Below are 24,503 nucleotides of genomic sequence, written 5' to 3'. Positions count from 1 at the left end.
CAATCAAACTTCTGGGTCTCACTATCAGCCATGATCTTTCTTGGGCAAACCACATGTCAAAGTTGGTCTCCAAAGCCAGCCGGGCATCCTACGTCATACAAAGTCCTTCCTCGACATATCCGATGTTCTATCCAGCTGCAAGGCCTTCACCACAGCTTGATGGAGTACTGCTTTCCCCTCTGGGCTGGCTCCCCTGCCTCACATCTTGCTCAGCTTGAAGCCATGGACACCAAGGCGTTTGAGATTTTTGGAATCTCCCGCGATGAAACTGAGTCTATGGGTCCATCACTCCACCATCGCAAACAAGTTGGGTATCTCTGTCTTCTACCGCCTCCCTTCTTTCTTGCACCCTCTGGTCTTTCTGTGCTTTATCCTCCCCTCCCTCCCCCCCCCCAGGTTTTTTCAGGGTTCACATGGTAAATCATCAACCTTTTCTGGCGAAACGACCTAAATCCAGGACCGTTGCTCACCTCCACTCATTCGTTCCCCCCCCCCCCCCCCCACCCACCTGTGGAAAACCAACTTCCACATTTACTTCAATCTCATTCTTTCCTCCAGGTGTTCAATACAGCTTTTCGCTACCTAAATCCAGGACCTTAATCCAGAACTACCTAAATCCAGGACCATTGCTCAACCTCCACTCATTCGTTCCTCCCCCCCCCCTCCCCCCCACCCTCCACCTTCTAGAACCAACTTCCACATTTTCTTCAATCTCATTCTTTCCTCCAGGTGTTCAATTCAGCTTTTCGCTACCTAAATCTAAACTACCTAAATCCAGGACCTAAATCCAGAACTACCTAAATCCAGGACCATTGCTCAACCTCCACTCATTCGTTCCTCTCCCCCCCCCCCCCCCCCACCCTCCACCTTCTAGAACCAACTTCCACATTTTCTTCAATCTCATTCTTTCCTCCAGGTGTTCAATATAGCTTTTCACCACCATCTCAGATCGATTGTCCCTAATCCAAAACCATTATCTTCTCTACCCTCGTTAACCCCTTCCCCACCCCAATCCCTCCTTCCCATTTACCAGTTTTCGCTTCGTGGAGTTTCCTACTGTATCCATCTTGTCCACCCCATGTGTCCTCCCTTACCCCTCACTCCTCCCCACACCCTTTATTTGTCTAACTTAATTTTGTCCTTTAACTCAGCTTTTGCTGTCCCCCCCCCCCCTCCCCCGCCTCTCACTACTGCTCCTTTTGTTCTGTGCGTCCTGATCCATTCAGTGTTCTAGCTCTTCCACAAGCCTTGACTCCATACAAAAAACATCAATTGCATTAATGGTGAGGGAAAGTGCTTGTGGGTTCAAATGTGATTGATGGTCGCAGTCGTTAAGTATTTTGATTCTAGAATTCCGGAAGCCAAGCTAGTCTCAGACGAATGCCATATTGCTATTGGATTACCACTAAAAACCCAGGTGGCTCATGACTGACCATTAGGGAATGGGTAATCTGCGTTTCTAGATTGGTCTGGTCTACAAGTGATGCCAGCCAATGCCAACTTTGGGATGGGCACTCATACGTTCCCGACAAAAGACAGTAACATTCAACACCCACTGTATAAATATTAAAAATCCAATATGGCAATTGACAAAGGAGGTTAATTTTGCTTCAATATCAAAAACCGTTTTTGTATGTTATCATACCGCGCAGGGTGGGGAGATCGTCGCACTGGTTCATGGTGCAGACCTACCTATGCTGGAAAGTACCATTTTGGAGCAGCTAGAGGCTGAGAAAAAGGTGCTGGCTGGTGAAGCTGATCGTTGCCCGGTAGGGTACCTCATCCTCTGCTTCATGGTGTTAGTATACTCCCACCCAGGCCGAGTTACCTTTAATGCCTGCATTGTTGTTCTCTATGCGTAATTCAGTATTAACATCTAGCAAAAGTGGCGGTAAAGAAGTTGAAATTAATACAGTGCACATTTGCTCATGTCGTTGCGGTTCACAAGAGGACATTTATTGCTGAGTGTACCCACAGTTGGTGTTGACGATAGAACCAGAAGTTCAGCATGAAAGTGAGGAAGAGGATGAATATGCAGGTAAATGGCAATTTTATGGTTTCCATTGGCTATTTGTCATCGTCAAATATAAACCATCCGATTTCAGTCCACTGCAGGATAATGGCCTCCAGTAACCAACACATCTTAATGGATATTTTGGCATATTGGCCCTGCTTGACAAATACGGGTTGGCGAGAGTGAGTATATATCAGAATAGAACCCACAACAGCCAAGTGGGGAATGAAACAAGTCCTTATAAGTACTTGAGCAAACGACCACACTTTTTCTTTTTTTTAACGGCCACAATTATTTCCACATTCTTTTTGGTACACCGCTCCTTTCCTATTCCATCTCCAGTCGCTGCATGACATCATCTCCGGGCACCGAAGGGTGCCATCGAATGCGATGACGCATGCTGAAAGGGAGTACTCAGTTTTTACTCCGTTTGTGACTTGCGAAAATCGAAGATTTTTCAAGTATATTGGTTGGTCTTGTGCGTTATTCTGTCTGTCTGTCTGTATGTATGTCAGTCGCCTACAGGTCACACTTTTCAACTGATCTTCACGAAACTTCAGAACAGTTGGCTTGCACCAAGTTGACTGCGCAGGGTAAGTATTCGATGAATACCATCTCGTTTGTTTTCTTGTTTGTTTGTCTGGGCGATATCTCAGCCATTCTTTTAGCTAGGAAGCTGAAATTTAGGCATAATAGTGAGCAATGCTTTCGCAAAAACGGTATTTTTGATTAATCAATTAATTGATTGATTACTTAATTATTATTGATTAATTAAGTACTTATTTATTTTCTTTCTCATCTGGGCAATATCTCAGGCACCTTTTGAGCTGGGATGCTGATATTTGGACATGACAATGACCAATTGATTTGGCTTTAAAGGGTATTTTTGATTTATTGATTAATCAATTAATCGATTAATTATTAGATGAAGTACTTCTTTTTTTTAAGTTACAGATTTGGATGAAAGGGTGGTGGTTTAGGTATGCTATTAGCCAATTGATTAATAATTTCATTATTTTACGATTATTATTTGCTTATTTTCATTATTGATAAATTATTTATTTTCTTTCTCATCTGGGAAATATCTTAGGCACCTTCTGAGCTAGGAAGCTGATATTCGGACATGACAGTGACCAAGTGATATGGCTATAAATGATATTTTTGATTTATCGATTAATTAATGATTTAATTTTTTTTTTTTAAGTTACAGCTTTGGATGAAACATTGGTGGTTTGGGTATGCTATTAGCCAATTAATTAATAAATTAATTATTTTATGATTACTATTTATTGATCTTAATTACGCAATTAATCATCAATTATTGTACACCACCTCTTCCCAATACCGTCTCCATGTGCTGCACGGTGGCATCGCCGGGCACCTAAGGAGCCCCGGCAATGCAGCGTGCTGAAGGATATATTATTTATTTGTCATGGGGTCGGTGAAATTAGGATGTATCTGTGCTTGTTTCTTTGACCCAAGTTTTTCACGAACCGGCTTGCCAGGCTTGACTGGCCAGGCGTTCAGCTAAGTAGTTAGGACAGGAATTTGTGTATGGTGTAGGGAATATCTCACCTACACTTCGCAAAGGACACCGTGGGATCTTTAACATCCACCAAGTAATGCTGGCAGGCTGGACGCCTAGTTTAACGTCCATCTCAGGGACGGCACACACATTGATGTATCATCCTGCCTGTGAAACACTGCGATGAGTAAACTCAGGCTAGATTAGCTCAAGGTAAGTGTGCTTACCTCAAGGCAATCCTGACAGCCTACCAAGCACCTGCACTGATAAAATAAATAATATATATAATAAAGAATAAATTCCATTCAGCAGGTTATTTGGCAAAATGAAGGTTTTAAGCAAGCCTGATGAGTCAGCGTTTGAAATGTCCTACCTTCATTGAATGTGCCTGCTTTTGCATGTCATTATCATGACATCAGTTGGTTGACAGAATATTGTCACCAACCAATAAAATTTAGTCACACCTATCAGCTGCAGCTATGCTGGTAGGCGACATTCATAAAGTGATCTCAATGCTCTTGTACTGATGTGCCTTTTGTTGTCGTGATTTTAGACAAGGAAACAAGGAAAAACTTCAAACGGTGACTAATGAATATGACCGTGTGTGAAGCAGTACTGCCATGCAAAAGAAAGCAGTGTCTGATCTTTGACCTACAACTATCCCATTGCAGTTAAATTTTGCTGGAACTTTATTGCCACACATTGTACATGTGAAATTTTGTGATGTCGATTCCTTATTGATTTGTGGTGAGTGAGTTGATGTATCATCACGTCCTTCACCTGCAGAAGTTGGCGACCATCCATATGCGGTGGCAATTATCAAACCAGATGTGGTTGCACAGGGAGATGCAGAGGAGCTGGTGGTAAAGGTGAGTGTTGATCTCGCTGTTAACCTATCCACTATTCACTCCAGATGTGCTGAAAATCGCCCGTCATAGCCGTAGCCAATGATTTATCACCACTCTTATTTTTAACATGTACTGCATGATTGTGTCTGCTCAAGTCGAGGCTCCAAGAACCCCCCCCCCCCCCCCCCAATAGCAATGGACACCTATCAAAACTCGGACAATTACAGGATAATTTATTATTACAGGAGCAATATCCAACACAGTTCTCTTAAACTAAGCATAGCTAGGGCCTCATATAGTAACATTAAAGCATGTGAAAGGGGAAGAGATAAGAATGGTGCCTGCTTCGTAAGGAGGAAACTATTTCCCCTCCCGTACAGTTTTTCCCAAGACCAAGAAAAAGCTCAACAACAGAATACGTTTATGAAGTCAGCTAAAGGACAATTATCACTGCTGCCCCGCTTGCACTCCTCCCAGAATGCTCAGCAGTAGTTGCCTAGCAATAGACTCAGTTGCCTAATAACAGAGCCAAATGCATGAAATCCTCGACACTAGTTTATGGTTGTAAACTAGCTAATCAATCTTTATGCACTCCCTCCAATTGTATGTAAATTGATTGTTTATTTGTTTTGTGTTGTTTATACCTCCTCAATAAACTTTCCACCACCCTCCCTCAACACCACATCCGCTCAAATTTCTGATGCGGTTTTGCACAGATGGAGGAGGCTGGTCTAGAGGTTAAGGGACAGCTAGAGACAACACTGACAGAAGAACAGGTTAAACAGCTGTACTCGTATCGTGTAAATGAGGTATGTTGTGATGTAAGCACGATCACTTGGTTTCGTGTCTTTTTTACATGTACGCACATACAATTACATTGATGTCCTTATGAAAATGCGTAGACGTAAAGTGTGTCCACTGTAATGATTTCTGTCATCGAGTCCATATTTACTGTCGAGTGTATCCGTGAATACGTTTCTGCAGTTTACCTTCCTATGTGCTTTATTTTTAAACCTTCCTATGTGCTTTATTTTTAAACCTTCCCATGTGCTTTATTTTTAAACCTTCCTATGTACTTTATTTTAAAAACTTCCTATGTGCTTTATTTTTAAACTTTCCTATGTGCTTTATTTTTAAACCTTCCCATGTGCTTTATTTTTAAACCTTCCCATGTGCTTTATTTTTAAACCTTCCTATGTACTTTATTTTTAAAACTTCCTATGTGCTTTATTTTTAAAACTTCCTATGTGCTTTATTTTTAAACCTTCCCATGTGCTTTATTTTTAAACCTTCCTATGTACTTTATTTTTAAAACTTCCTATGTGCTTTATTTTTAAACCTTCCTATGTGCTTTATTTTTAAACCTTCCCATGTGCTTTATTTTTAAACCTTCCCATGTGCTTTATTTTTAAACCTTCCTATGTGCTTTATTTTTAAAACTTCCTATGTGCTTTATTTTTAAACCTTCCCATGTGCTTTATTTTTAAACCTTCCTATGTACTTTATTTTTAAAACTTCCTATGTGCTTTATTTTTAAACCTTCCTATGTGCTTTATTTTTAAACCTTCCTATGTACTTTATTTTTAAAACTTCCTATGTGCTTTATTTTTAAACCTTCCTATGTGCTTTATTTTTAAACCTTCCCATGTGCTTTATTTTTAAACCTTCCCATGTGCTTTATTTTTAAACCTTCCTATGTGCTTTATTTTTAAACCTTCCCATGTGCTTTATTTTTAAACCTTCCCATGTGCTTTATTTTTAAACCTTCCTATGTGCTTTATTTTTAAACCTTCCTATGTGCTTTATTTTTAAACCTTCCCATGTGCTTTATTTTTAAACCTTCCCATGTGCTTTATTTTTAAACCTTCCTATGTGCTTTATTTTTAAACCTTCCCATGTGCTTTATTTTTAAACCTTCCTATGTGCTTTATTTTTAAACCTTCCTATGTGCTTTATTTTTAAACCTTCCTATGTGCTTTATTTTTAAACCTTCCCATGTGCTTTATTTTTAAACCTTCCCATGTGCTTTATTTTTAAACCTTCCTATGTGCTTTATTTTTAAACCTTCCTATGTGCTTTATTTTTAAACCTTCCTATGTGCTTTATTTTTAAAACTTCCTATGTGCTTTATTTTTAAACCTTCCTATGTGCTTTATTTTTAAACCTTCCTATGTGCTTTATTTTTAAACCTTCCTATGTGCTTTATTTTTAAACCTTCCTATGTGCTTTATTTTTAAACCTTCCTATGTGCTTTATTTTTAAACCTTCCTATGTGCTTTATTTTTAAACCTTCCTATGTGCTTTATTTTTAAACCTTCCCATGTGCTTTATTTTTAAACCTTCCCATGTGCTTTATTTTTAAAACTTCCTATGTGCTTTATTTTTAAAACTTCCTATGTGCTTTATTTTTAAAACTTCCTATGTGCTTTATTTTTAAACCTTCCCATGTGCTTTATTTTTAAACCTTCCTATGTACTTTATTTTTAAAACTTCCTATGTGCTTTATTTTTAAACCTTCCTATGTGCTTTATTTTTAAACCTTCCCATGTGCTTTATTTTTAAACCTTCCCATGTGCTTTATTTTTAAACCTTCCTATGTGCTTTATTTTTAAAACTTCCTATGTGCTTTATTTTTAAACCTTCCCATGTGCTTTATTTTTAAACCTTCCTATGTGCTTTATTTTTAAACCTTCCCATGTGCTTTATTTTTAAACCTTCCCATGTGCTTTATTTTTAAACCTTCCTATGTGCTTTATTTTTAAAACTTCCTATGTGCTTTATTTTTAAACCTTCCCATGTGCTTTATTTTTAAACCTTCCTATGTACTTTATTTTTAAAACTTCCTATGTGCTTTATTTTTAAACCTTCCTATGTGCTTTATTTTTAAACCTTCCTATGTACTTTATTTTTAAAACTTCCTATGTGCTTTATTTTTAAACCTTCCTATGTGCTTTATTTTTAAACCTTCCCATGTGCTTTATTTTTAAACCTTCCCATGTGCTTTATTTTTAAACCTTCCTATGTGCTTTATTTTTAAACCTTCCTATGTGCTTTATTTTTAAACCTTCCTATGTACTTTATTTTTAAAACTTCCTATGTGCTTTATTTTTAAACCTTCCTATGTGCTTTATTTTTAAACCTTCCCATGTGCTTTATTTTTAAACCTTCCCATGTGCTTTATTTTTAAACCTTCCTATGTGCTTTATTTTTAAACCTTCCTATGTGCTTTATTTTTAAACCTTCCCATGTGCTTTATTTTTAAACCTTCCTATGTGCTTTATTTTTAAACCTTCCTATGTGCTTTATTTTTAAACCTTGCTATGTGCTTTATTTTTAAACCTTCCTATGTGCTTTATTTTTAAAACTTCCTATGTGCTTTATTTTTAAACCTTCCTATGTGCTTTATTTTTAAACCTTCCTATGTGCTTTATTTTTAAACCTTCCTATGTGCTTTATTTTTAAACCTTCCTATGTGCTTTATTTTTAAACCTTCCTATGTGCTTTATTTTTAAACCTTCCTATGTGCTTTATTTTTAAACCTTCCTATGTGCTTTATTTTTAAACCTTCCTATGTGCTTTATTTTTAAACCTTCCTATGTGCTTTATTTTTAAACCTTCCTATGTGCTTTATTTTTAAACCTTCCTATGTGCTTTATTTTTAAACCTTCCTGTGTGCTTTATTTTTAAACCTTCCTATGTGCTTTATTTTCAAAACTTCCTTACGTAACCTAAGGTAACTTGTTTGGGAGTTGGATGAACTTCACCATATGTTGTCATATGCCACATTAGGTGGGGTTCATGGAGCTGCTGCAGTTTATGACAAGTGGACCATCTCTGATGCTTGCGCTGAGCAGTTCATGTGGTGAAGGTGATGCAATATCGGTTTTGCAGTCTCTGATAGGCCCTTCCGACCCCAGCTTAGCTCAGGAGGAGCAACCAATGAGGTAAGTGCTATTAAAATGAGGAACTTCCACATCAGTCACTACCTGCTTGTTCCACTCAATTGGCAGTGGTCACATCTTTGTAGCATTATGTTACTTTTTACCTCTTAGAGGCCACTAGTAGAGACTTTTCAGGGCAGAGATGTCCGAATGACACAAGTGTCAAAATGACGAGGTTTTAAAAATGCATTACTCTAATAAAGCACACTCAATTTAGTTATGGCACATCCATCACGTGTATAGAGCATTTCAGGAAGTGCTAACATCGAAAGGTACATGCTTTACGTTTTGTTGTTCCTTGCTTTTCTGGAGATGCTTAATTGCCATCCCACTGTTTACCTCATCAATGTCTGTGGTCCAAGAAGAATACGTCCTTGCCGATTAGAAGAACGTGCGAAACATTCTTCTGGTTAAAAGTCCTTGTACCTCGTCACGATGCAAGGGCAGGAAAGGAAAAGCTGAACATGTCAATGGCAAGGCTGGCAATGTTGCAACCTGACAGTCAGCACTTTGGGCAGATTTATCCACCAGTCATTTGCACTGGTCGATAGGAGCACACCAAACATGGGTCAAATGAAATTTCTTTCATATTCTGGAAATTTCCAGACTTGTCCAGCCACACATACGAAATTCACCCTGAGCATGTTGTCCCATCAGTAATCTAACCTCACGGCTGCACAGTGTTCCCCAAGGGGTCTTGTTGAATAGGGGATGGGGACAGTCGGTTAAAGTAAACTTTAATGTGTCAGGAAGTTGTGATGAAGTTCAAATTTTGTTCCACTTGCTATTAAGAGAGTAATGCTGAATGTAATCAACAAATTGTGCAAACAGTTGTTGAATAGTGCTTAGGGATGACTACTACTTTGACTACTTTTTGTATACAGAGTCGAGGTTCGTGGAAGAGCTAGTCCTATGACATTGAATGGACCAGGACGAGAGAGAGAGAGAGAGAGAGAGAGAAAGAGAAAGAGAAAGAGAAAGAAACAAACACCAAGAGCAAAGCTGAAGGCCAAGACATGGGGAGGCAGACAAACAAACAATGCGTGTGGAAAGAAATGGGGGGCAGGAGAGGATGTTTCGGCCTATGTTGACATTTTCCGCCTATGTTGCCCTCAGAAATAGTTGGTGGTTGATCTCAGTGATCTGATATGCAAATCCTCTTCAAATTTCAAGTCAATCAGATGAAAATTGAGGATTTTAGAAATTTGGCCCATGTTGACCTTTTAGCTGATGTTGACCTCAAAAGGGTGACCGCTATTTCAAATGGTCATTTAACATATGGTCAAATTTAAATTTCCTCTTTCAAACAGTTTTTTGATATATGCTCTTAAACAAAATGCAGCCATGTACAGTGCCTTGAGAAAGTATTCACGCCCCATGACCTTTTTCACATTTTGTTGTGTTACAGCCTGAATTTAAAATAGCTTAAATTGACATTTTTTGTCACTGATGTACACATAATACCCCATAATGTCAAAGTGGAATTCGTTTTTTTAGAAACTTTTACAAAATAATTAAACATGAAATACAGAAATATCTAATTTATACAAGTACTCAACTCCCTGAGTCAATACTTCATAGAAGTGCCTTTGGTAGTGATTACAGCTTTGAGTCTTCTTGAGTATTTGAGTCTTCTTCTCTTGAGTCTGTATCAACTTTGCACATCTGGATTTGGGGGGTTTCTCTCATTTTTGCTTGTGGAAATGTATTCAAGCACTGTCAAGTTGGATGAGGAGCGTCGGTGAACAGTAATCTTCAAGTCTTTCAACAAATTCTCAATAGCATTCAGGTCTGGGCTTTGACTGGGCCATTCAAGGACTTTCACATTGTTGTTCTGAAGATATTCCAGTGTTGCTTTACTGTATGCTTGTGGTCATTGTCCCATTGGACCGTAGAACTTCGTGTTGAATGCAATGAAAGTGGAAACATTCAGACTTGCCCCCAACCTGTACAATAAAATGGTGCGTGTAAATGATGCGATGGAAGTAGCAGCACAGTTCAACAGCCCAACCAAAATGTAACAAACAGATCTCAAGGATGTCAACGTATGCCAAGAGGTACTCTTGATCTCTTCCGTAGGAAGTAAGGTATCTGTCGTCTCGCTTCTACTGCTAGCTTCGTTCGTACAACACAATTTCTGTTGCCCTTCATGGCCACTACCACCTGCAGCACCCTATCAATTAGTGCTTTTCATGGTATTTAGCATGTCTGATAATATGATTCTACCCTCTAAAAAAGCTGCTGATCATAACATATATATACAGACTTGGCATTTAATATGGAATATTTTTTTTGTGGGGGTGAACTTACTTTTCAAGCTGACTTAGAACCAAAAGTTCATTGGAATTATGTTGAAATTATTCTAGATTTTGTTAATGTGACCTTTAAAAGAAAAAAAACAACCACATTTGATATTTTGAAGCAAATAAATTGATCTTTGAAAGTGATGTAAACTGATATCGAACTCAATTCACGGACAGTACTGTGTTAAACTTCTGTACGTTTTCCAGGAGTATCTCTTTATTTTGCACATTAGCCAAAAAAATTTTCAACAAAAACAAAAGCTAAATTATGACTGGGATTACGGACAGTAAAATTACAGTTCAGTACTTTGTGTAACCCCCACGAGCATTCAGGAGAGCACGTACACGTCGAGGCATGCTGTTCACGAGATTTGCCAAGGTTTGGACAGGAATCGCTTGCCATGCAGTGACAATAATCTGCTACAATTCCCGCACAGAGGTCGGCTGCTGGTCCAAGTGGTCGATTTGACGCGTTAATTCTGCCCACAAGTTCTCGATCGGATTCATATCCGGGGACATGGCAGGCCACTCCATATGCTCTACACCACGGTCAGCAAGAAAGTGTTGGATCATGCGAGCACAATGAGGCCATGCATTGTCATCTTGGAAGACAAAGTTTCCTCGAAAGGCTGCACGAGCAAATGGAAGCAATGTTTCTTCCAGAATGACCCCGTACTTGAACTGGTTCAGGTTTCCATTCAGAACAACCAGGTCAGTTTTGCCCCCTGCATTGAAAGCAGCCCAAACGGTCACCCCACCACCTCCAGCTTGGACTCATGGCACTACACAATCTTCGTTGTGGGCTTCATGCACGTGTCTGCGCACTCGGACGTGGCCATCTTGACGATAGACCAGAAATCTAGACTCGTCACTGAAGGTCACGTGATTCCAGTGTCCTGGCTGCCATTGACGGTGCTCTCTGGCCCACTGCAATCGGCGCTGGCTGTGTTGTCTGGTCAAGCGTGGCTTTCTCAGGGGACGCCTGGCACGATAGCCTGCTTGAACCAGTCGTTGGTTGACTGGCCTCCTGGATACAGGCACATTTGTCAGTTGCTGCCACTCATCCCTAAGCCGATTAGCTGACTTGGTACGGCCATTGCGGACTAACCGGTGCAGCTGGCGATCATCCCTCCTTGTGGTTCTGCGTGTACGTCCTGGCCTCGGTATTGGAGTAGGGACACCCCTCTGAGCATTTCGTTTCAGGATCTTTGACACCTGACCTTGAGTGATGCCATACTGCCGAGCAATAGCACGCTGTTTCATGCCAGAATTTCATAAAGCCACCACTCCATGACAAACAGCATTGTCAAGTTGACGGACCATCTCCAGAGGAAGCGGCAATAACTTTTGGAGATGTGCAGCAGTTGTTTTCCACTAATACAGAACGCAACAACCCTTATATACCCGATTGTGAAGCCAATCGTCAAATGTACCTGTCCTTACATTTTGTCACGCCACCTGTGATATAATCCTGTTATTGACTTCTTGCTGCGAAAGACAATCAGTGACATGGTTCTTTCAACAAAGAGATCACTGAAGGGTAAAAGAAACTCACCAGATTGATATACTGAGTTGAGAAAGTAAACCCAAGTCAAGAAAAAAAAATATTCCATATTAAATGCCAAGTCTGTATATACTTTTTAAAAAATTACTATGAGATTCCAAAACATTTCAGAATGTTTTTGTTTCCAGTGAGCCAAGGTTTGAGATTGTAAGGTGGAGGAAAAGTGTTGGCATTGTTTGGTCATGGCAGTTGAATGTGAAGCAGATCTTTTGTGAAGGACATACCCAATTGTGTAATGGAGGTCATGTAATCCCTTTTTGTAGTCTACGTGCCCAGTATGGAACCGATAGCATCGCGAACGCTGTGCACGGCAGCACAAGTATCACCCAGGCTGCCCAGGAACTAGCCCTCCTCTTCCCTTCACTTGCTATATTTGGGAAGAGACAAGTAGTGCCACTGGAAAAGACCCTGGCCATCATCCGTCCACAGCTTCTACACAAGAAAGGTAGTTCCTTTCAATAGCATTCTCGTTGGCCACAATCCAACAGATTTCACTCTTCATTTAGATGTCTTTCCTTGGAGGTGTTTCCAGCTCAATGGCATTCAGGTGGGGAACCCTCACACTTTACCACACAACAGACTTTTGGCTTGTCAATGTTTCGATTCTTAAAATGGCCCCACCCCCACCCCACCTCCACCCAAAGTCACTATCAGAGTACAGTTGAATTATTTGTTGTCCTGTTGTTTTATCCTCAACCATCCTAGACATGGTTCTGATGTCCATCAGAGAGGCTGATTTCATCATCACACTTCAGAGGGAGGTTGTCCTATCTGAGGAACAGGTGCTGGAGTTGTACAAAGACCAGGAAGCATCGGAGACCAATCCAGAACTATTGCGGAGCATGACCAGGTACACCTTCATTGGAATCTGGCAAAAATTCTCATCATCAGCTCCCCAATCTTGAATTAGGACACAGAGGAATGAGGTACAAGGAAAAAATGCAAACAGTATAAACCTCCCTTGAACTGATGACACATGGAAAATGTCACAATGTGGTGCGTTGACAAGGTTTACTGCTGTGCAATGTGTCTCTTTTGAAATAATTACACCAGACTATGAATTTTTCGAAAAAATTGTTTTGCAAAAACAAAAACCCCAAACATTTAAACTTTTGTGCCAAAATGATAACCAAGTAACTGAGTCAATCTAGTAGGGACACAAAAATGTTTGCATAATTGCCCTTCCTCCCTTGACTGGTGCCTAATGCCTCTTGTGCATCAGGTATTAGTCGTGTAAATGCTTGAAGCCCAAACAACACAACATGCATTTTAAGGCCATTTTCCCTGCAAGAGCGGGGGTTAGCCTTGACAATTCCCCATGACAATCTTCTCCATTTTGCCCTATTTTCTGCATCTCCCCTTGTTAACCCCATTGCCCGCATTTCTTCTTCCACCATCTTTAGCCAAGTCTTTCTCGGTCTTCCCCGTCCTCGACTTCCTTCTACATTCATTTCCATCACTTCTCAACCAGTCACTTTCATCCTTCCTCAACACATGACCAAACCATCTCAACCTGTTGCTCCTCACAGCATCAATCACAAGCTCTATTCCCATCATCTTTCGCAATTCATCATTTGTGTTCCTCTCTCTCAACCATACTCCGCACATCCACCGAACCATTCGCATTTCCACCCTTTCCAGCCTTCGTTGCTGCTCTACGTTCATTACCCATGTCTCGTTCCCATAAATCATAACACTTCTCACACATGCAGCATACACCTTTCCCTTCAGCTACAATGACACTCCCCTCATCAGCACGCCACTCAGTTCCCGAAACTTCTTCCATGCACATCTCACTCGAGCAACCGTTGCCGAATCTGATCCACCTTCTCCATTCAGCACGTCTCCGAGGTAGCAAAATGTTTTCACACCTTCCAGCTTCATGCCGTCTCCAAGATCCAACTCAACATTTCCTCCATCTCGGAGATCTCGCGAGATCTTGGAGACGGCGGCAGGGATTTTCGAAGCTCCACACGGTCTCCACGTTTTTCGAAGTTAAGTCTGTTCACAATTGTATTTTGTCGAAACTGTATTTATCTTTCGGTGTGTGAAGTTATTGTGTGCAACTTTGGTTGTTTCTCGGTGTTTATCTTTCATAAATTGATCGTCTGTTTGCCGTGTCGCGAGCAAGGCCTTTGCCGCGTCGCGAACGATTTGAAATCGAAGTTAAGTGATTGTTCCCATTTGTATTTTCGTTAAAATTGTATTTATTTATGGTGTTGTACGTATATTGTGTCCCGACGAAGATTTTTCGGTGCAAATCTTTCATACCTGTATTGAAAATCGTGTTAATTCGTGTCGTGTCTTGAGGCCTTGTACAGTGTGCACTGTACAACCTTGAGGCTTTGTTTTTCTCAGCGGTCCGTCGTTTGTGATCCAATAACTTTCGTTCTCTGTATTCCCAGTCTTTTCACCCATAGCCTACTTCCTTGTGTAAATCTCAACTCAAAAAAAAAAAAAAAAAAAAAACATTTCCTTCTCTGTTCTCATTCGTTTATTCATTCTTATTCGTTCCTTCGTTCTTCGACCACGTGTTTCTCCCCCATTTCCCCAGATATTTTTCACTCATTAACCTTCAATGTTTACACTTTCCCCTCAAGTTATGTATTCCGTCATATTTTATAACACCTTTTTCTTCTTCTTCTTTAAAAGGCTGCTTTCGACTTGCTCACCAAATCAATTCATCCCAAAAAAAATATCCATCTCCTATAGTGCCTTTTTTCTACATTCCCTAAACTCTCCTGCACTCCATCCTCCATCCAGCGTCCTTAAACGTATTTTTAACTCGAAGGTCACAAGAAACTCATTTTGCAATAAATGTTCGTTTCCCATAAATCGTACACTTTCAAAAATCCAATCTCACCCCTCCCCTCCAAATCTTCCCCATAACCCCTCCCCTCCAAATCTTCCCCATCACCCCTCCCCTCCAAATCTTCCCCATCACCCATCCCTTTCAAATCTCCCCCCTTGCCCCCTCCCTCCTAAACTACCCCCTCACCCCTCCCCGCCAAGACGCCCCCTCGCCCCTCCCCTCCTAGACTCCTGCCTCACCCCTCCCCTCCAAATCTCCCCCATATCCCATCCCTTTCAAATCCCTCCCCTTGTCCCTTCCCTCCCAAACTCCCCCCTCACCCCTCCCCTTCAAATCTCCCCACCCTCATTGCTTCTCAATTTCCCCCCTCTCACTCCCCCTCCTCAAAGCGTCCTCCCCGCTTCTTCCCCCTTCAAACTCTCACCTCCATCTCCCCCAACCTTCTGCCTCGCTCTTCCCCCTCCTCAAATAACACCTCATTGTGGCTCACCCAATCACCATCAAACCTTTTGTCCGCCCCATCCTTCCCTTTCTCCGAGCTATTCTGAAATCTCTGACACACCTTCAACAGCTCTCCCTACCTCTTCCACATCTTACCCTACCCCTCCTCCCCCCTGTTCTGTATCTGATGCTCCCCCTTCCTCTTCATTAACGGTATGGACCTCAAACATCCGGGGCCTTCGTTCAAACTTAACTGATCTCTCCATACAGGTTGCTTCTGTCAAACCAGACGTGATCTGCTTAACAGAAACTTTCCTCCTTTATGATGTCTCTGATTCCATAGTATCTCTCCCGGGCTACTCCCTCCTCCGGTATGATAGACCTGAGCCTCGTCCTGGAGGCGGGGTTGCTATCTTTATCAAAAACTCTCTTCCCCACTCGCCCTGCACTGCACTCTCTCCACCTCACCCCCAGGAATACCTCTGGCTACGGCTTCCCCTTCGCTCCCACTTCTTGTTCACATGTGTGTTGTACCGTCCACCAAACAGTGATGACTCCATCTACATCTCGCTGTCTGATGATATGGACCAACTTCTATCTACTCATCCCAACTCTCTCTTCCTCATATGTGGTGATTTCAACTGTCATCATGCCAGTTGGCTGGGTGTGGGTACCTCTCTCACCAGCCATGGCTCCTCAGCAAAGGACTTCTGCGACTCACTGGGACTGACACAATCTGTCAATTTCCCGACCCGGATCTCAGTCAACGGAACATCTTCTCTTCTGGACTTGGTTATGACTAACTTCCCTGAAAATGTCTGCTGCTCTTCTTCTGCTCCGATCGGATCATCTGATCATGTCCTTGTTAAAGTGGACATCTCTCTGACCATCCTCAGGGAGCCTGCTCAGCGTCGACGAGTCTGGCATTTCACTCAGGCCAACTGGCACGGTCTTCAAGCAGCCATCAATCATCTGGACTGGTCTCCCATCTCTACCACCTCTGACATCAACTCATCCTGGGAATTCTTCCAAAGTAAATTGCTCTCTCTCATGCACAGATTTATCCCATCTCGTCTTCAGTTGTCATACCCTTCCTCCCGTCCATGGTACACGGAATCTTGTGGTGAGGCTGTTGCCCAGAAACAACTTGCCTTCGTCTCCTGGAAAGCGAATCCAACGGAAGGAAATCTCATTTCCTTTCACAAAGCCCGAAACAAGTGTGTGTCCACCCTCAGGAGAGCCAGGAAACAATATCTCTCCGTTCTCAAGACCGAACTCTCTTATCTGTCTCCCTCTTCCAAATCCTGGTGGCGTCTGGTCAAATCCGTTTCTGGTGTTTGTTCCCCCTCCATCCCCTCCCTTACCTCAAACGGCTACACAGCTGACTCCGCACGTGAAAAAGCTGAATGCCTCAACTCTGTGTTTGCCTCTAAATCTTGTGTCCCAAACCCATCCCTCTCTGTACCCACCATACCCAGTCGTACCCTGCTGCTCCTGGACTCCGTGTCCTTTCCTCCTGACAAGGTGGAAACGTTTCTGTCAACCCTCGACTCTGATTCAGCAACTGGACCCGACGGCATCAGCCCACGGGTCCTAAAATCCTGCTCTGCTGCTCTATCTCACCCTCTCTCTGTTCTCTTCACCCTCTCTTTTGCTCAAGGTCAACTGCCATCTGCTTGGAAATCAGCCAACATCACCGCTTTGCACAAAAAAGGTGCAAAAACAGATCCTAGCAACTACAGACCAATCAGCCTTCTCCCAATTATCAGCAAAGTCATGGAATCCATCATTGCTTCGGATATGAAATCTTTCCTCTTCTCCAATGGCTTGATCTCTGATCATCAATTTGGTTTCAGACCAGGTCACTCTACTCTGGACATGCTGCTTCTGCTGTCTCAACAATGGATGGAGGTCCTCAATGCCAAACAGGAAATTAGAGCTGTCTCCCTCGACATATCACGTGCCTTCGACACGGTCTGGCACCCCGCTCTGCTCACCAAACTCTCCTCCTTTGGTATCCATGGAAATCTCCACGCATGGCTGGCGGACTTCCTCTCTAGTCGTCGTCAACGTGTGGCCCTGAATGGGTTTCTCTCATCTCCTCTTCAGGCTGGAGTTCCCCAAGGCAGTGTTCTGGGCCCCGTGCTTTTTCTGGTCTTCATCAATGATCTCTCTGACTCTCTCGAAAATCCTCTCTATCTCTTTGCTGATGACTCCACTCTCTGCCGCTCCATTCCTCTTCCCTCAGATCGGCAGTCTGCTGCCTCCTCACTCTCTGAAGACCTGGACAAAATCACAGACTGGTCAAACAAGTGGAACATGTCTTTCAATCCTGACAAATCTCACACTCTTACTATGTCTCTCCGAAAAGATCGACTGGACAACCCTCCCATCTACTTTCTCAACAATCCTCTCCAAGAAGTTCTGTCGCTCAAGATTTTGGGTCTCACTATCTGCCATGATCTTTCTTGGGAAAACCACATTTCCAAGCTGGCCTCCAAAGCCAGTCGCCGACTGGGCATCCTCCGTCGTGCGAAGTCCTTCCTCGGCACACCTGAGCTCCTCACCACATACAAGGCTTTCATCCGCAGCTCAATGGAATACTGTTCTCCCCTATGGGCCGGTGCTCCTGCCTCACACCTAGCTCGGCTTCACGCTGTTGAAACCAAAGCTTTCAGAATTATTGGAATCTCCCGCGATGAAGCTATCTCTGAGGGCCTTTCACTCACTCACCGCAGGCAGGTAGGTGGTCTTTCTGTCTTCTACCGACTCCTCTCCGGCCTTGCACCCCCAGCTCTCTCTGTGCTCTGTCCCCCAAATATTCCTACAGGTCGCACAAGATCTGCCAGCAACCCTCTGATGGTTAAACTGCCGAAATCTCGGCTCTCTGCTCACCTTCACTCTTTCATTCCTCTTTTCTCCCGCCTCTGGAACAAACTCCCTCACTCCCTTCAATCCCACTCCTCCCTCCAGGTCTTTAAAACAGCTGTTCACCACCATCTCTTATCTTCCCCCATCCAAAACCTTGATCTTTTCTACCCCCGCTAATTCACCCCAGATCCACCTTGTTTGAAATTCCAACTTCTTTCCTGGAAGTCCTGGCAGTGTCCATATGTTTTATACCTCTCCCACCGCCCCCTTCCCACGCCCCCCCCCCCCCCAAAGCCCGCGCCCTCTCTCAGATCTCTCGATGTCTCCATGTCTCTCGGTCCCTGCTCTCAAATGTTGTGTTTGTGTCCTTCCCCCTCTCTCCCCATCTTGTCTACCGCTCCCTATGTTATATGTTTTATGTGTCGGTTTGTCTTTCTGTGTGATTAATGTTCGCTCTTTCACGAGCCTCGATCTTGTATACAAAAAAAAAAAAAAAAAAAAAAAAAAAAAATCTGCAGCTCCCTCTGTGCACGTCTTACATTTGAATGTAGCTGCCACACTGGTTAATGACCCTCTCAGACCACTACATTTTTGATGAACCCACTCAGCGCACATTGTACATTGAATGGAGTTCACTCCGACACCCTTCCTACACACAGCACAGGGCCACTTCCCAGTTCTTTCCACCTCACCACATGCTTTACCACTTGCCATCACCTTCGTCTTTCCGATATTCACCTTCAGACCTTTTGTCTCCATACATTCCTTCCACTTGTTCATCTTTTCCTTCAGTCCATCCATACTTTCCGCAATCAACACCAGATCATCTGCATACAACAACTCCCACGGTAAACCCTCCTTTACGTTCTGAGCCAGCACCTGCATCACAGCTACAAATAGTAGTGGACTTAGTACCGACCCCTGTTGCACTTCCACCTTCACCTCACACTCGCCACTGTTCCCGTCCTTCGTCCTTACAGCTGTGCGTGCTCTTTTGTACATTGCCATCACGACTCTGATCAACCATTCCTCCACTCCTAACTTCCTCAATGCCCATGTCACTACTTCACGTGGAACCCTATCGAATGCTATCTCCAGATCAACAAACCCAAGAAACAACTTCTTCCTCTTCTCCATGTACCTCTCCTGCAACTGCCTTACAATAAAAAGCACGTCTGTCGTTCCTCTTCTTGGCATAAATCCAAACTGCATTTCGTCAATCTTCACTTTCTTCCTTATCCTCTTCTCCAACACCCTTTCCTTCAATACCTTCATTCCATGCTCCAATAACTTTATCGCTCGATATGAGCCACAGTCCAGAGGGTCACCTTTCCCTTTGGAAAGAGGGACGAGGGTACTCAGTTCCCAATCCACTGGAATGCGGCCTTCTTTCACCACCAGATTACAGATCTCTGTCATTCTCTTCACACCCCAACTTCCTGCTGCCTTCAACATATGTCCCACAACTCCCGTCGGCCGTCCCACTTTTCTACTCTTCATTGCTTTTATCGCTTCCTCAACTTCCTTCTGAGTTATCTTCTCTGCCGGTCCTAAAACTGGGTTACTCTCTATGTCGCCATCCCATTCATTCTCTGCATTCAACAGCATTTCCATATATCTCTTCCATCTTCCTTTAATTCCATCTGGGTCCACAACGATTTGTCCCACTTCATCCTTCCAGCAACTCACCCCCATCACATCACACCTCTTTCGCTATCTGCTTTGCAATCCTGAATACCGCTCTCTGACCCTCTTTCGAATCCAAGCGTTCTCCGAACATTTTCCTACATGCCTCATGCGCCTTGGCTACCTCTTTCTTTGCAGCCTTCTTGGCTGCCTTATAACTTTCATGCTCTGCTTTTTCTGCCCCCGTACCCTTCGCCGTCTGCCACTCCTTGAACTTCTTCCTCTTCTCGTCAATCCTCTTTCCAACTTCATTATCCCACCACCATGTTTCCGAGTGCCTCGGTGGTCCTTTTGTCCATCCACATACCTCACCAACGGCTCTCAACATTCTATCTTTCATTGACATCCAACCACTTTCAAGCTCAACCACATCATCCTCTACCCTACTCAGCCTCTCTTTTAATGCCTCCCTTACTGTCACCTCTTTCAGCCTCCACACCTTCATTCTCAGTTCGTACTTCACCTGCCGAGCTCGCACCTTTTACTCTTATGTCGCAGACAACCAAGTGGTGCTGTGAAACAGCCTCCTCCCCCGGGATCACCTTTGTGTCCCTGAGGTGCCCCCTATCTCGCCTACGCACCATCAGGTCGTCAACGGTTGTCGTCGACCCACCTGACTTGTATGTAACAAGCTTATTATCCTCTTTCTGGAACTGAGTATTACAAATCAACAAATCAGCTCCACAGCAAACTCCAAAATCCTTTCACCTTCTCCATTTCTCACACCATATCCGTAACCCCCATGAACTCCCTCAAAACCGTCTATACTCCTTCACACATGTCCATTTAGGTCTCCTACCACAACAACTTCCTCATTTTTTTATTTTTTTTGTATACAAGATCGAGGCTCGTGAAAGAGCTAACATTAATCACACAAAAAGTCAAACCGACACACAAAACACAAAAAATAAGGGGAGCGGCAGACAAGATGGGGAGAGAGGGGGAAGGACACAAACACAACATTTGAGAGCAGGGACATCGGGAGAAATGTGGGAGGGGGAGGGCTTTGGGGGAGGTGGGAGAGGTATAAAACATATGAACACTAATCTTTCTTTCTTACACTAATCTTTTTGAACACTAATCTCATCTTTCACATTTTCCATCAGCTTCTCCATTGCACACCAGAACTTATCCTTCTCTTCATCGCTCCGACCAACCTGCGGAGCACATCCCGAGATGACGTTCACCAAGAGCTTTCCAATCATCATTTTCACCATCATCAACCTATCACTCACTCTAGTCACACTCACCACACTGTCTACAAACTCCTCAGAAAACAGGACACCAACGCCATGCATGCCCTCCGGGCACCCTTGCCACACAAACTTGTATTTCTGTCCTTGCCTACCCTTCACCATTCTCACACCACTTCCCTTCCATCTCGTCTCTTGCACACAACATATGTCCACTCTTCTTCTGACCAATACTTCCACCACTTCTGATCTCCCTGTCATTGTCCCTACATTCCATGTCCCAAACCTCAGAAACCGATCTCCACTTCGGGCATCAGACGTTTCGTCGTCATAAATGGAGTGATTTCCACCCTTGCTTCGATCGGGTTCCCCACCTTGAGTTTTGACGAGAGGGAGTGGGGTCCCCCACGGTGTACTTCGGGCTGTACCCTGCCCATATGTAGTTGTAATTGTCATGGTTCTCTTTTTGAGGCAATGTTTTTCTGGTCGGATGCCCTTCCTGACGCCAACCCTTTTAGTCGCCTCTTACGACACGCAAGGATACGGTGTACCTATTCTAAACCGGGGCACACACCGGGGATGGCGCTTGATGCCCATTGGTCTATATTTCCTAACTCAGCCCGTATTACTCAGTTCAGTTCGGTGCACATTTTGTGAATAGCAACCTGGAGGCTTAATACTTGACTGAAGCTAATAAACTCGAGCTGTCAAAACTGCAAATCAATTTTTTTTTCCTGCATCCTCAATTGTTTCATTCACTCTGTTTCGACCCTCACGTAAATCTAAGTGTCCAAGACTGCTGTTGATGGTAACTTTTGCAAATCTGGATGAGCAATGCAAGTTGCCACTTTTGTATCTTATTCTCTATAATTGGTGACTTTTACATTGGCATTGGCCTCGCTCTATCAAGCGAGCGTTCCAACAGTCCTCAATACATTGTCACACGTGTCATTGTGCTGCCTGGGTGTAATGCGTCTTGGTAGAAAGCAATGCCTACGTCGGACTCCAGGTGACACCACCAGTTGCATGTGACAGGTTAGGGTCCTAATTTGGAAAGGATGCTGACACAACGGCCTACTGTTGCTAAAGGTACCATAGGATCCTTAACATCTACCACTGAATTACAGGTGGAACATCTGACTTAAGATTCTTCGGTGCACTCCTTTCGTCGTATGAAAAAGTTACTGAAGTCCACATCGCTCCTGCAGATAAAATGCGTTCACTCTGTGTTATGCAGTGGACCATCACTGGTTCTAGCTCTGGCCAGAGAAAATGGTGTAATGACATGGAGGGACATGCTGGGACCAGCCGACAAAAATGAGGCCAAGGTCTTTGCTCCAAACTGGTATGAAATATTTCACTTCGAGCTGTAAAACCTTCATTTCCATTTGTTTTGTGAATTCTTCCTGCTCCATGTCCAACCTCCCTCCCTCCATCCCCCCTCATGCCCTAGCCACCAAAACTCCCCAGTGCATTCTATTCTTGATACAGCATCTTTGGATTTTTTAAGTTCAATTCCTCCTTGTGACTCGTTATAACAAAATCCCTGTTGGTAGTTATAAGGTAAAATTGTTCCAAACCATGTGCAGCCTGCGTGCACAGTTTACTGTGGATGGTGCTTCCATCAATCAGCTCCACGGCAGTGCTGATGCTGCTGCTGCACGTGTGGAGCTGCAGAATCTCTTCAACATAGAGCACACCATTGTAGTGGTCACTCCAGATGGATACAAGAGCAAGGGTAAGTCTCCGTAGGAAACCATGGAATTATGATGCAAGCATTTTGTTGGTTGGGTGAGTAACCTGGAATCTGGCAAAAAACAGGCTTATCATGTCGTCTATTGCAAAACCCACATCAGATGAAATTGTGAAGCAGCTGCAAGAAGCTGGTTTTGACATCGGTGCCATGGAGACTCGGACACTGGATCGTGACACAGTGGCAGAGTTGTGGCAGCACCAGGAGGCCGCGGAAGGAAATTTTGAGGAGATGCTCGAAGCCACATGCCAGTAAAGACATTGTATATTATGGGGGTTTGCGTGAATGTGAAATATCAAAGAGATTGCGACGTGCGATTGATTTCTATCAAATATAATTATTATTATATATATATTTGTATACAAGGATGAGGCTCGTGTAAGAGCTAACATAAATCCCCCAAAAAAACAAAAACGGACACACAAAACATACAACAAAGAAAGCGGGAGACAAGATGGGGAGAGAGAGGGAAGCACACAAGTACAACAGCAGAGAACAGGGACATCGGAAGATCTGTGGGAGGGAGAGGATTTGGGGGGAGGAGGCGTGGGAAGGCGGTGGGGGAGGATGGGAGAGGTATGACACCCTCAAAAAAACGTTTTCATGTTGTTACGGTTTGTGACCTTTTTCTTCTTCCTTCCCCCACACCCCCCTGTGAGTTAGACCAAGTGGTTTGGTCCATGTGTATAAAGCCGATGATTGGGTGTGGGGCAGGGGAGTGAGTGGCCATTTTTGGAGGATGGCTTATGGCAGAGTGCTTTTTCAGGGGTTGCAGAGTGTCCAGCTGCAATCTCTCTACCTGAAGGGTGACATTGATCGAACTCTTGATGCCTACCACTGGGGCCTACTGTTGGGCCGGCTTGGAGGCCTACTGTTGGGCCTGCCTTGGGGCCTACTACGAGGCCTGCCCTGGGGCCTACTCTTGGACCTGCCTAATCTTGGACCTGCCTACTCTTGGAGCTGCCTACTCTTGGAGCTGCCTACTCTTGGACCTGTCGACTCTTGGACTGGCCGACTCTTGGACTGGCCTATTCTGGTTTTTCCCCTCTTTTCTCCCTTCTTGGTTTTATGTGTAGGAAGAGATTTCCGCATCTCTTCCACCATCCTCTCAAGTTCCTTCATTTCTTCTTCATCAACATCTGGTCTTAAGGTGCCATTGGTTTCTTGACTGTCCATTTCCACAATAATCTCTCGAATCTGCCTGGTGTTTGCATCCTGAGACAGGCCTGCTTAATCCAAGCATTAGTGAAGTGTCCTTAGGAATTTCCATGCCCACTTGTTGACACAGCATGCGACATCATTCCACATAGGCTTTCACATCTTCTTTCCTGACACTGCTGGTTGCGGTGTGCGAAAACCCGCCATTGCTAGTGTGGACGCTTGCCGGCTGGGGAACGCAATCACGCTCAATCTGGATGGTGTTCAGACCATGCTCCACATAGCGCTGGAACAATACGGATGCGCGTTGCAGGAAAGGCTCAAGATCCCCTTCTGGGTTCCGACACTTAGTCATACAATTCAGACAAGCCCTCCCTCGTGTTTTCTTTGGAGC

At 43.5% G+C, this 24,503-nt stretch overlaps 1 protein-coding gene across 5 annotated transcripts in view; it reads left to right on the top strand.

Moving 5' to 3' along the window:
• LOC137437983 (thioredoxin domain-containing protein 6) overlaps positions 1 to 24,503 on the top strand; it is a 108,408-nt gene that overhangs the window by 22,251 nt on the left and 61,654 nt on the right. For 3 of the 5 annotated variants that reach the window (XR_010986626.2, XM_068132791.2, XM_068132793.2), the window contains 11 exons: positions 1,653 to 1,769; positions 1,978 to 2,038; positions 2,530 to 2,607; positions 4,326 to 4,408; positions 5,104 to 5,196; positions 8,177 to 8,331; positions 12,459 to 12,640; positions 12,901 to 13,045; positions 22,436 to 22,543; positions 22,788 to 22,936; positions 23,055 to 23,202. Coding sequence is in view for 4 of the 5 variants with exons in the window: in XM_068132791.2 (XP_067988892.2) it covers positions 1,653 to 1,769; positions 1,978 to 2,038; positions 2,530 to 2,607; positions 4,326 to 4,408; positions 5,104 to 5,196; positions 8,177 to 8,331; positions 12,459 to 12,640; positions 12,901 to 13,045; positions 22,436 to 22,543; positions 22,788 to 22,936; positions 23,055 to 23,202 (1,319 nt within the window). In the remaining variant the exon portion in view is untranslated. The remainder of the gene's footprint in view (positions 1 to 1,652; positions 1,770 to 1,977; positions 2,039 to 2,529; positions 2,608 to 4,325; positions 4,409 to 5,103; positions 5,197 to 8,176; positions 8,332 to 12,458; positions 12,641 to 12,900; positions 13,046 to 22,435; positions 22,544 to 22,787; positions 22,937 to 23,054; positions 23,203 to 24,503) is intronic. The other 2 variants (XM_068132792.2, XM_068132794.2) reach the window with 2 other exon arrangements.

Source organism: Myxine glutinosa, chromosome 12 (genome assembly GCF_964187855.1).
Source record: "Myxine glutinosa chromosome 12, kmMyxGlut1.1, whole genome shotgun sequence".
NCBI lineage: Eukaryota > Metazoa > Chordata > Myxini > Myxiniformes > Myxinidae > Myxine > Myxine glutinosa.
This window is presented reverse-complemented; position numbering and strand designations above follow the sequence as displayed.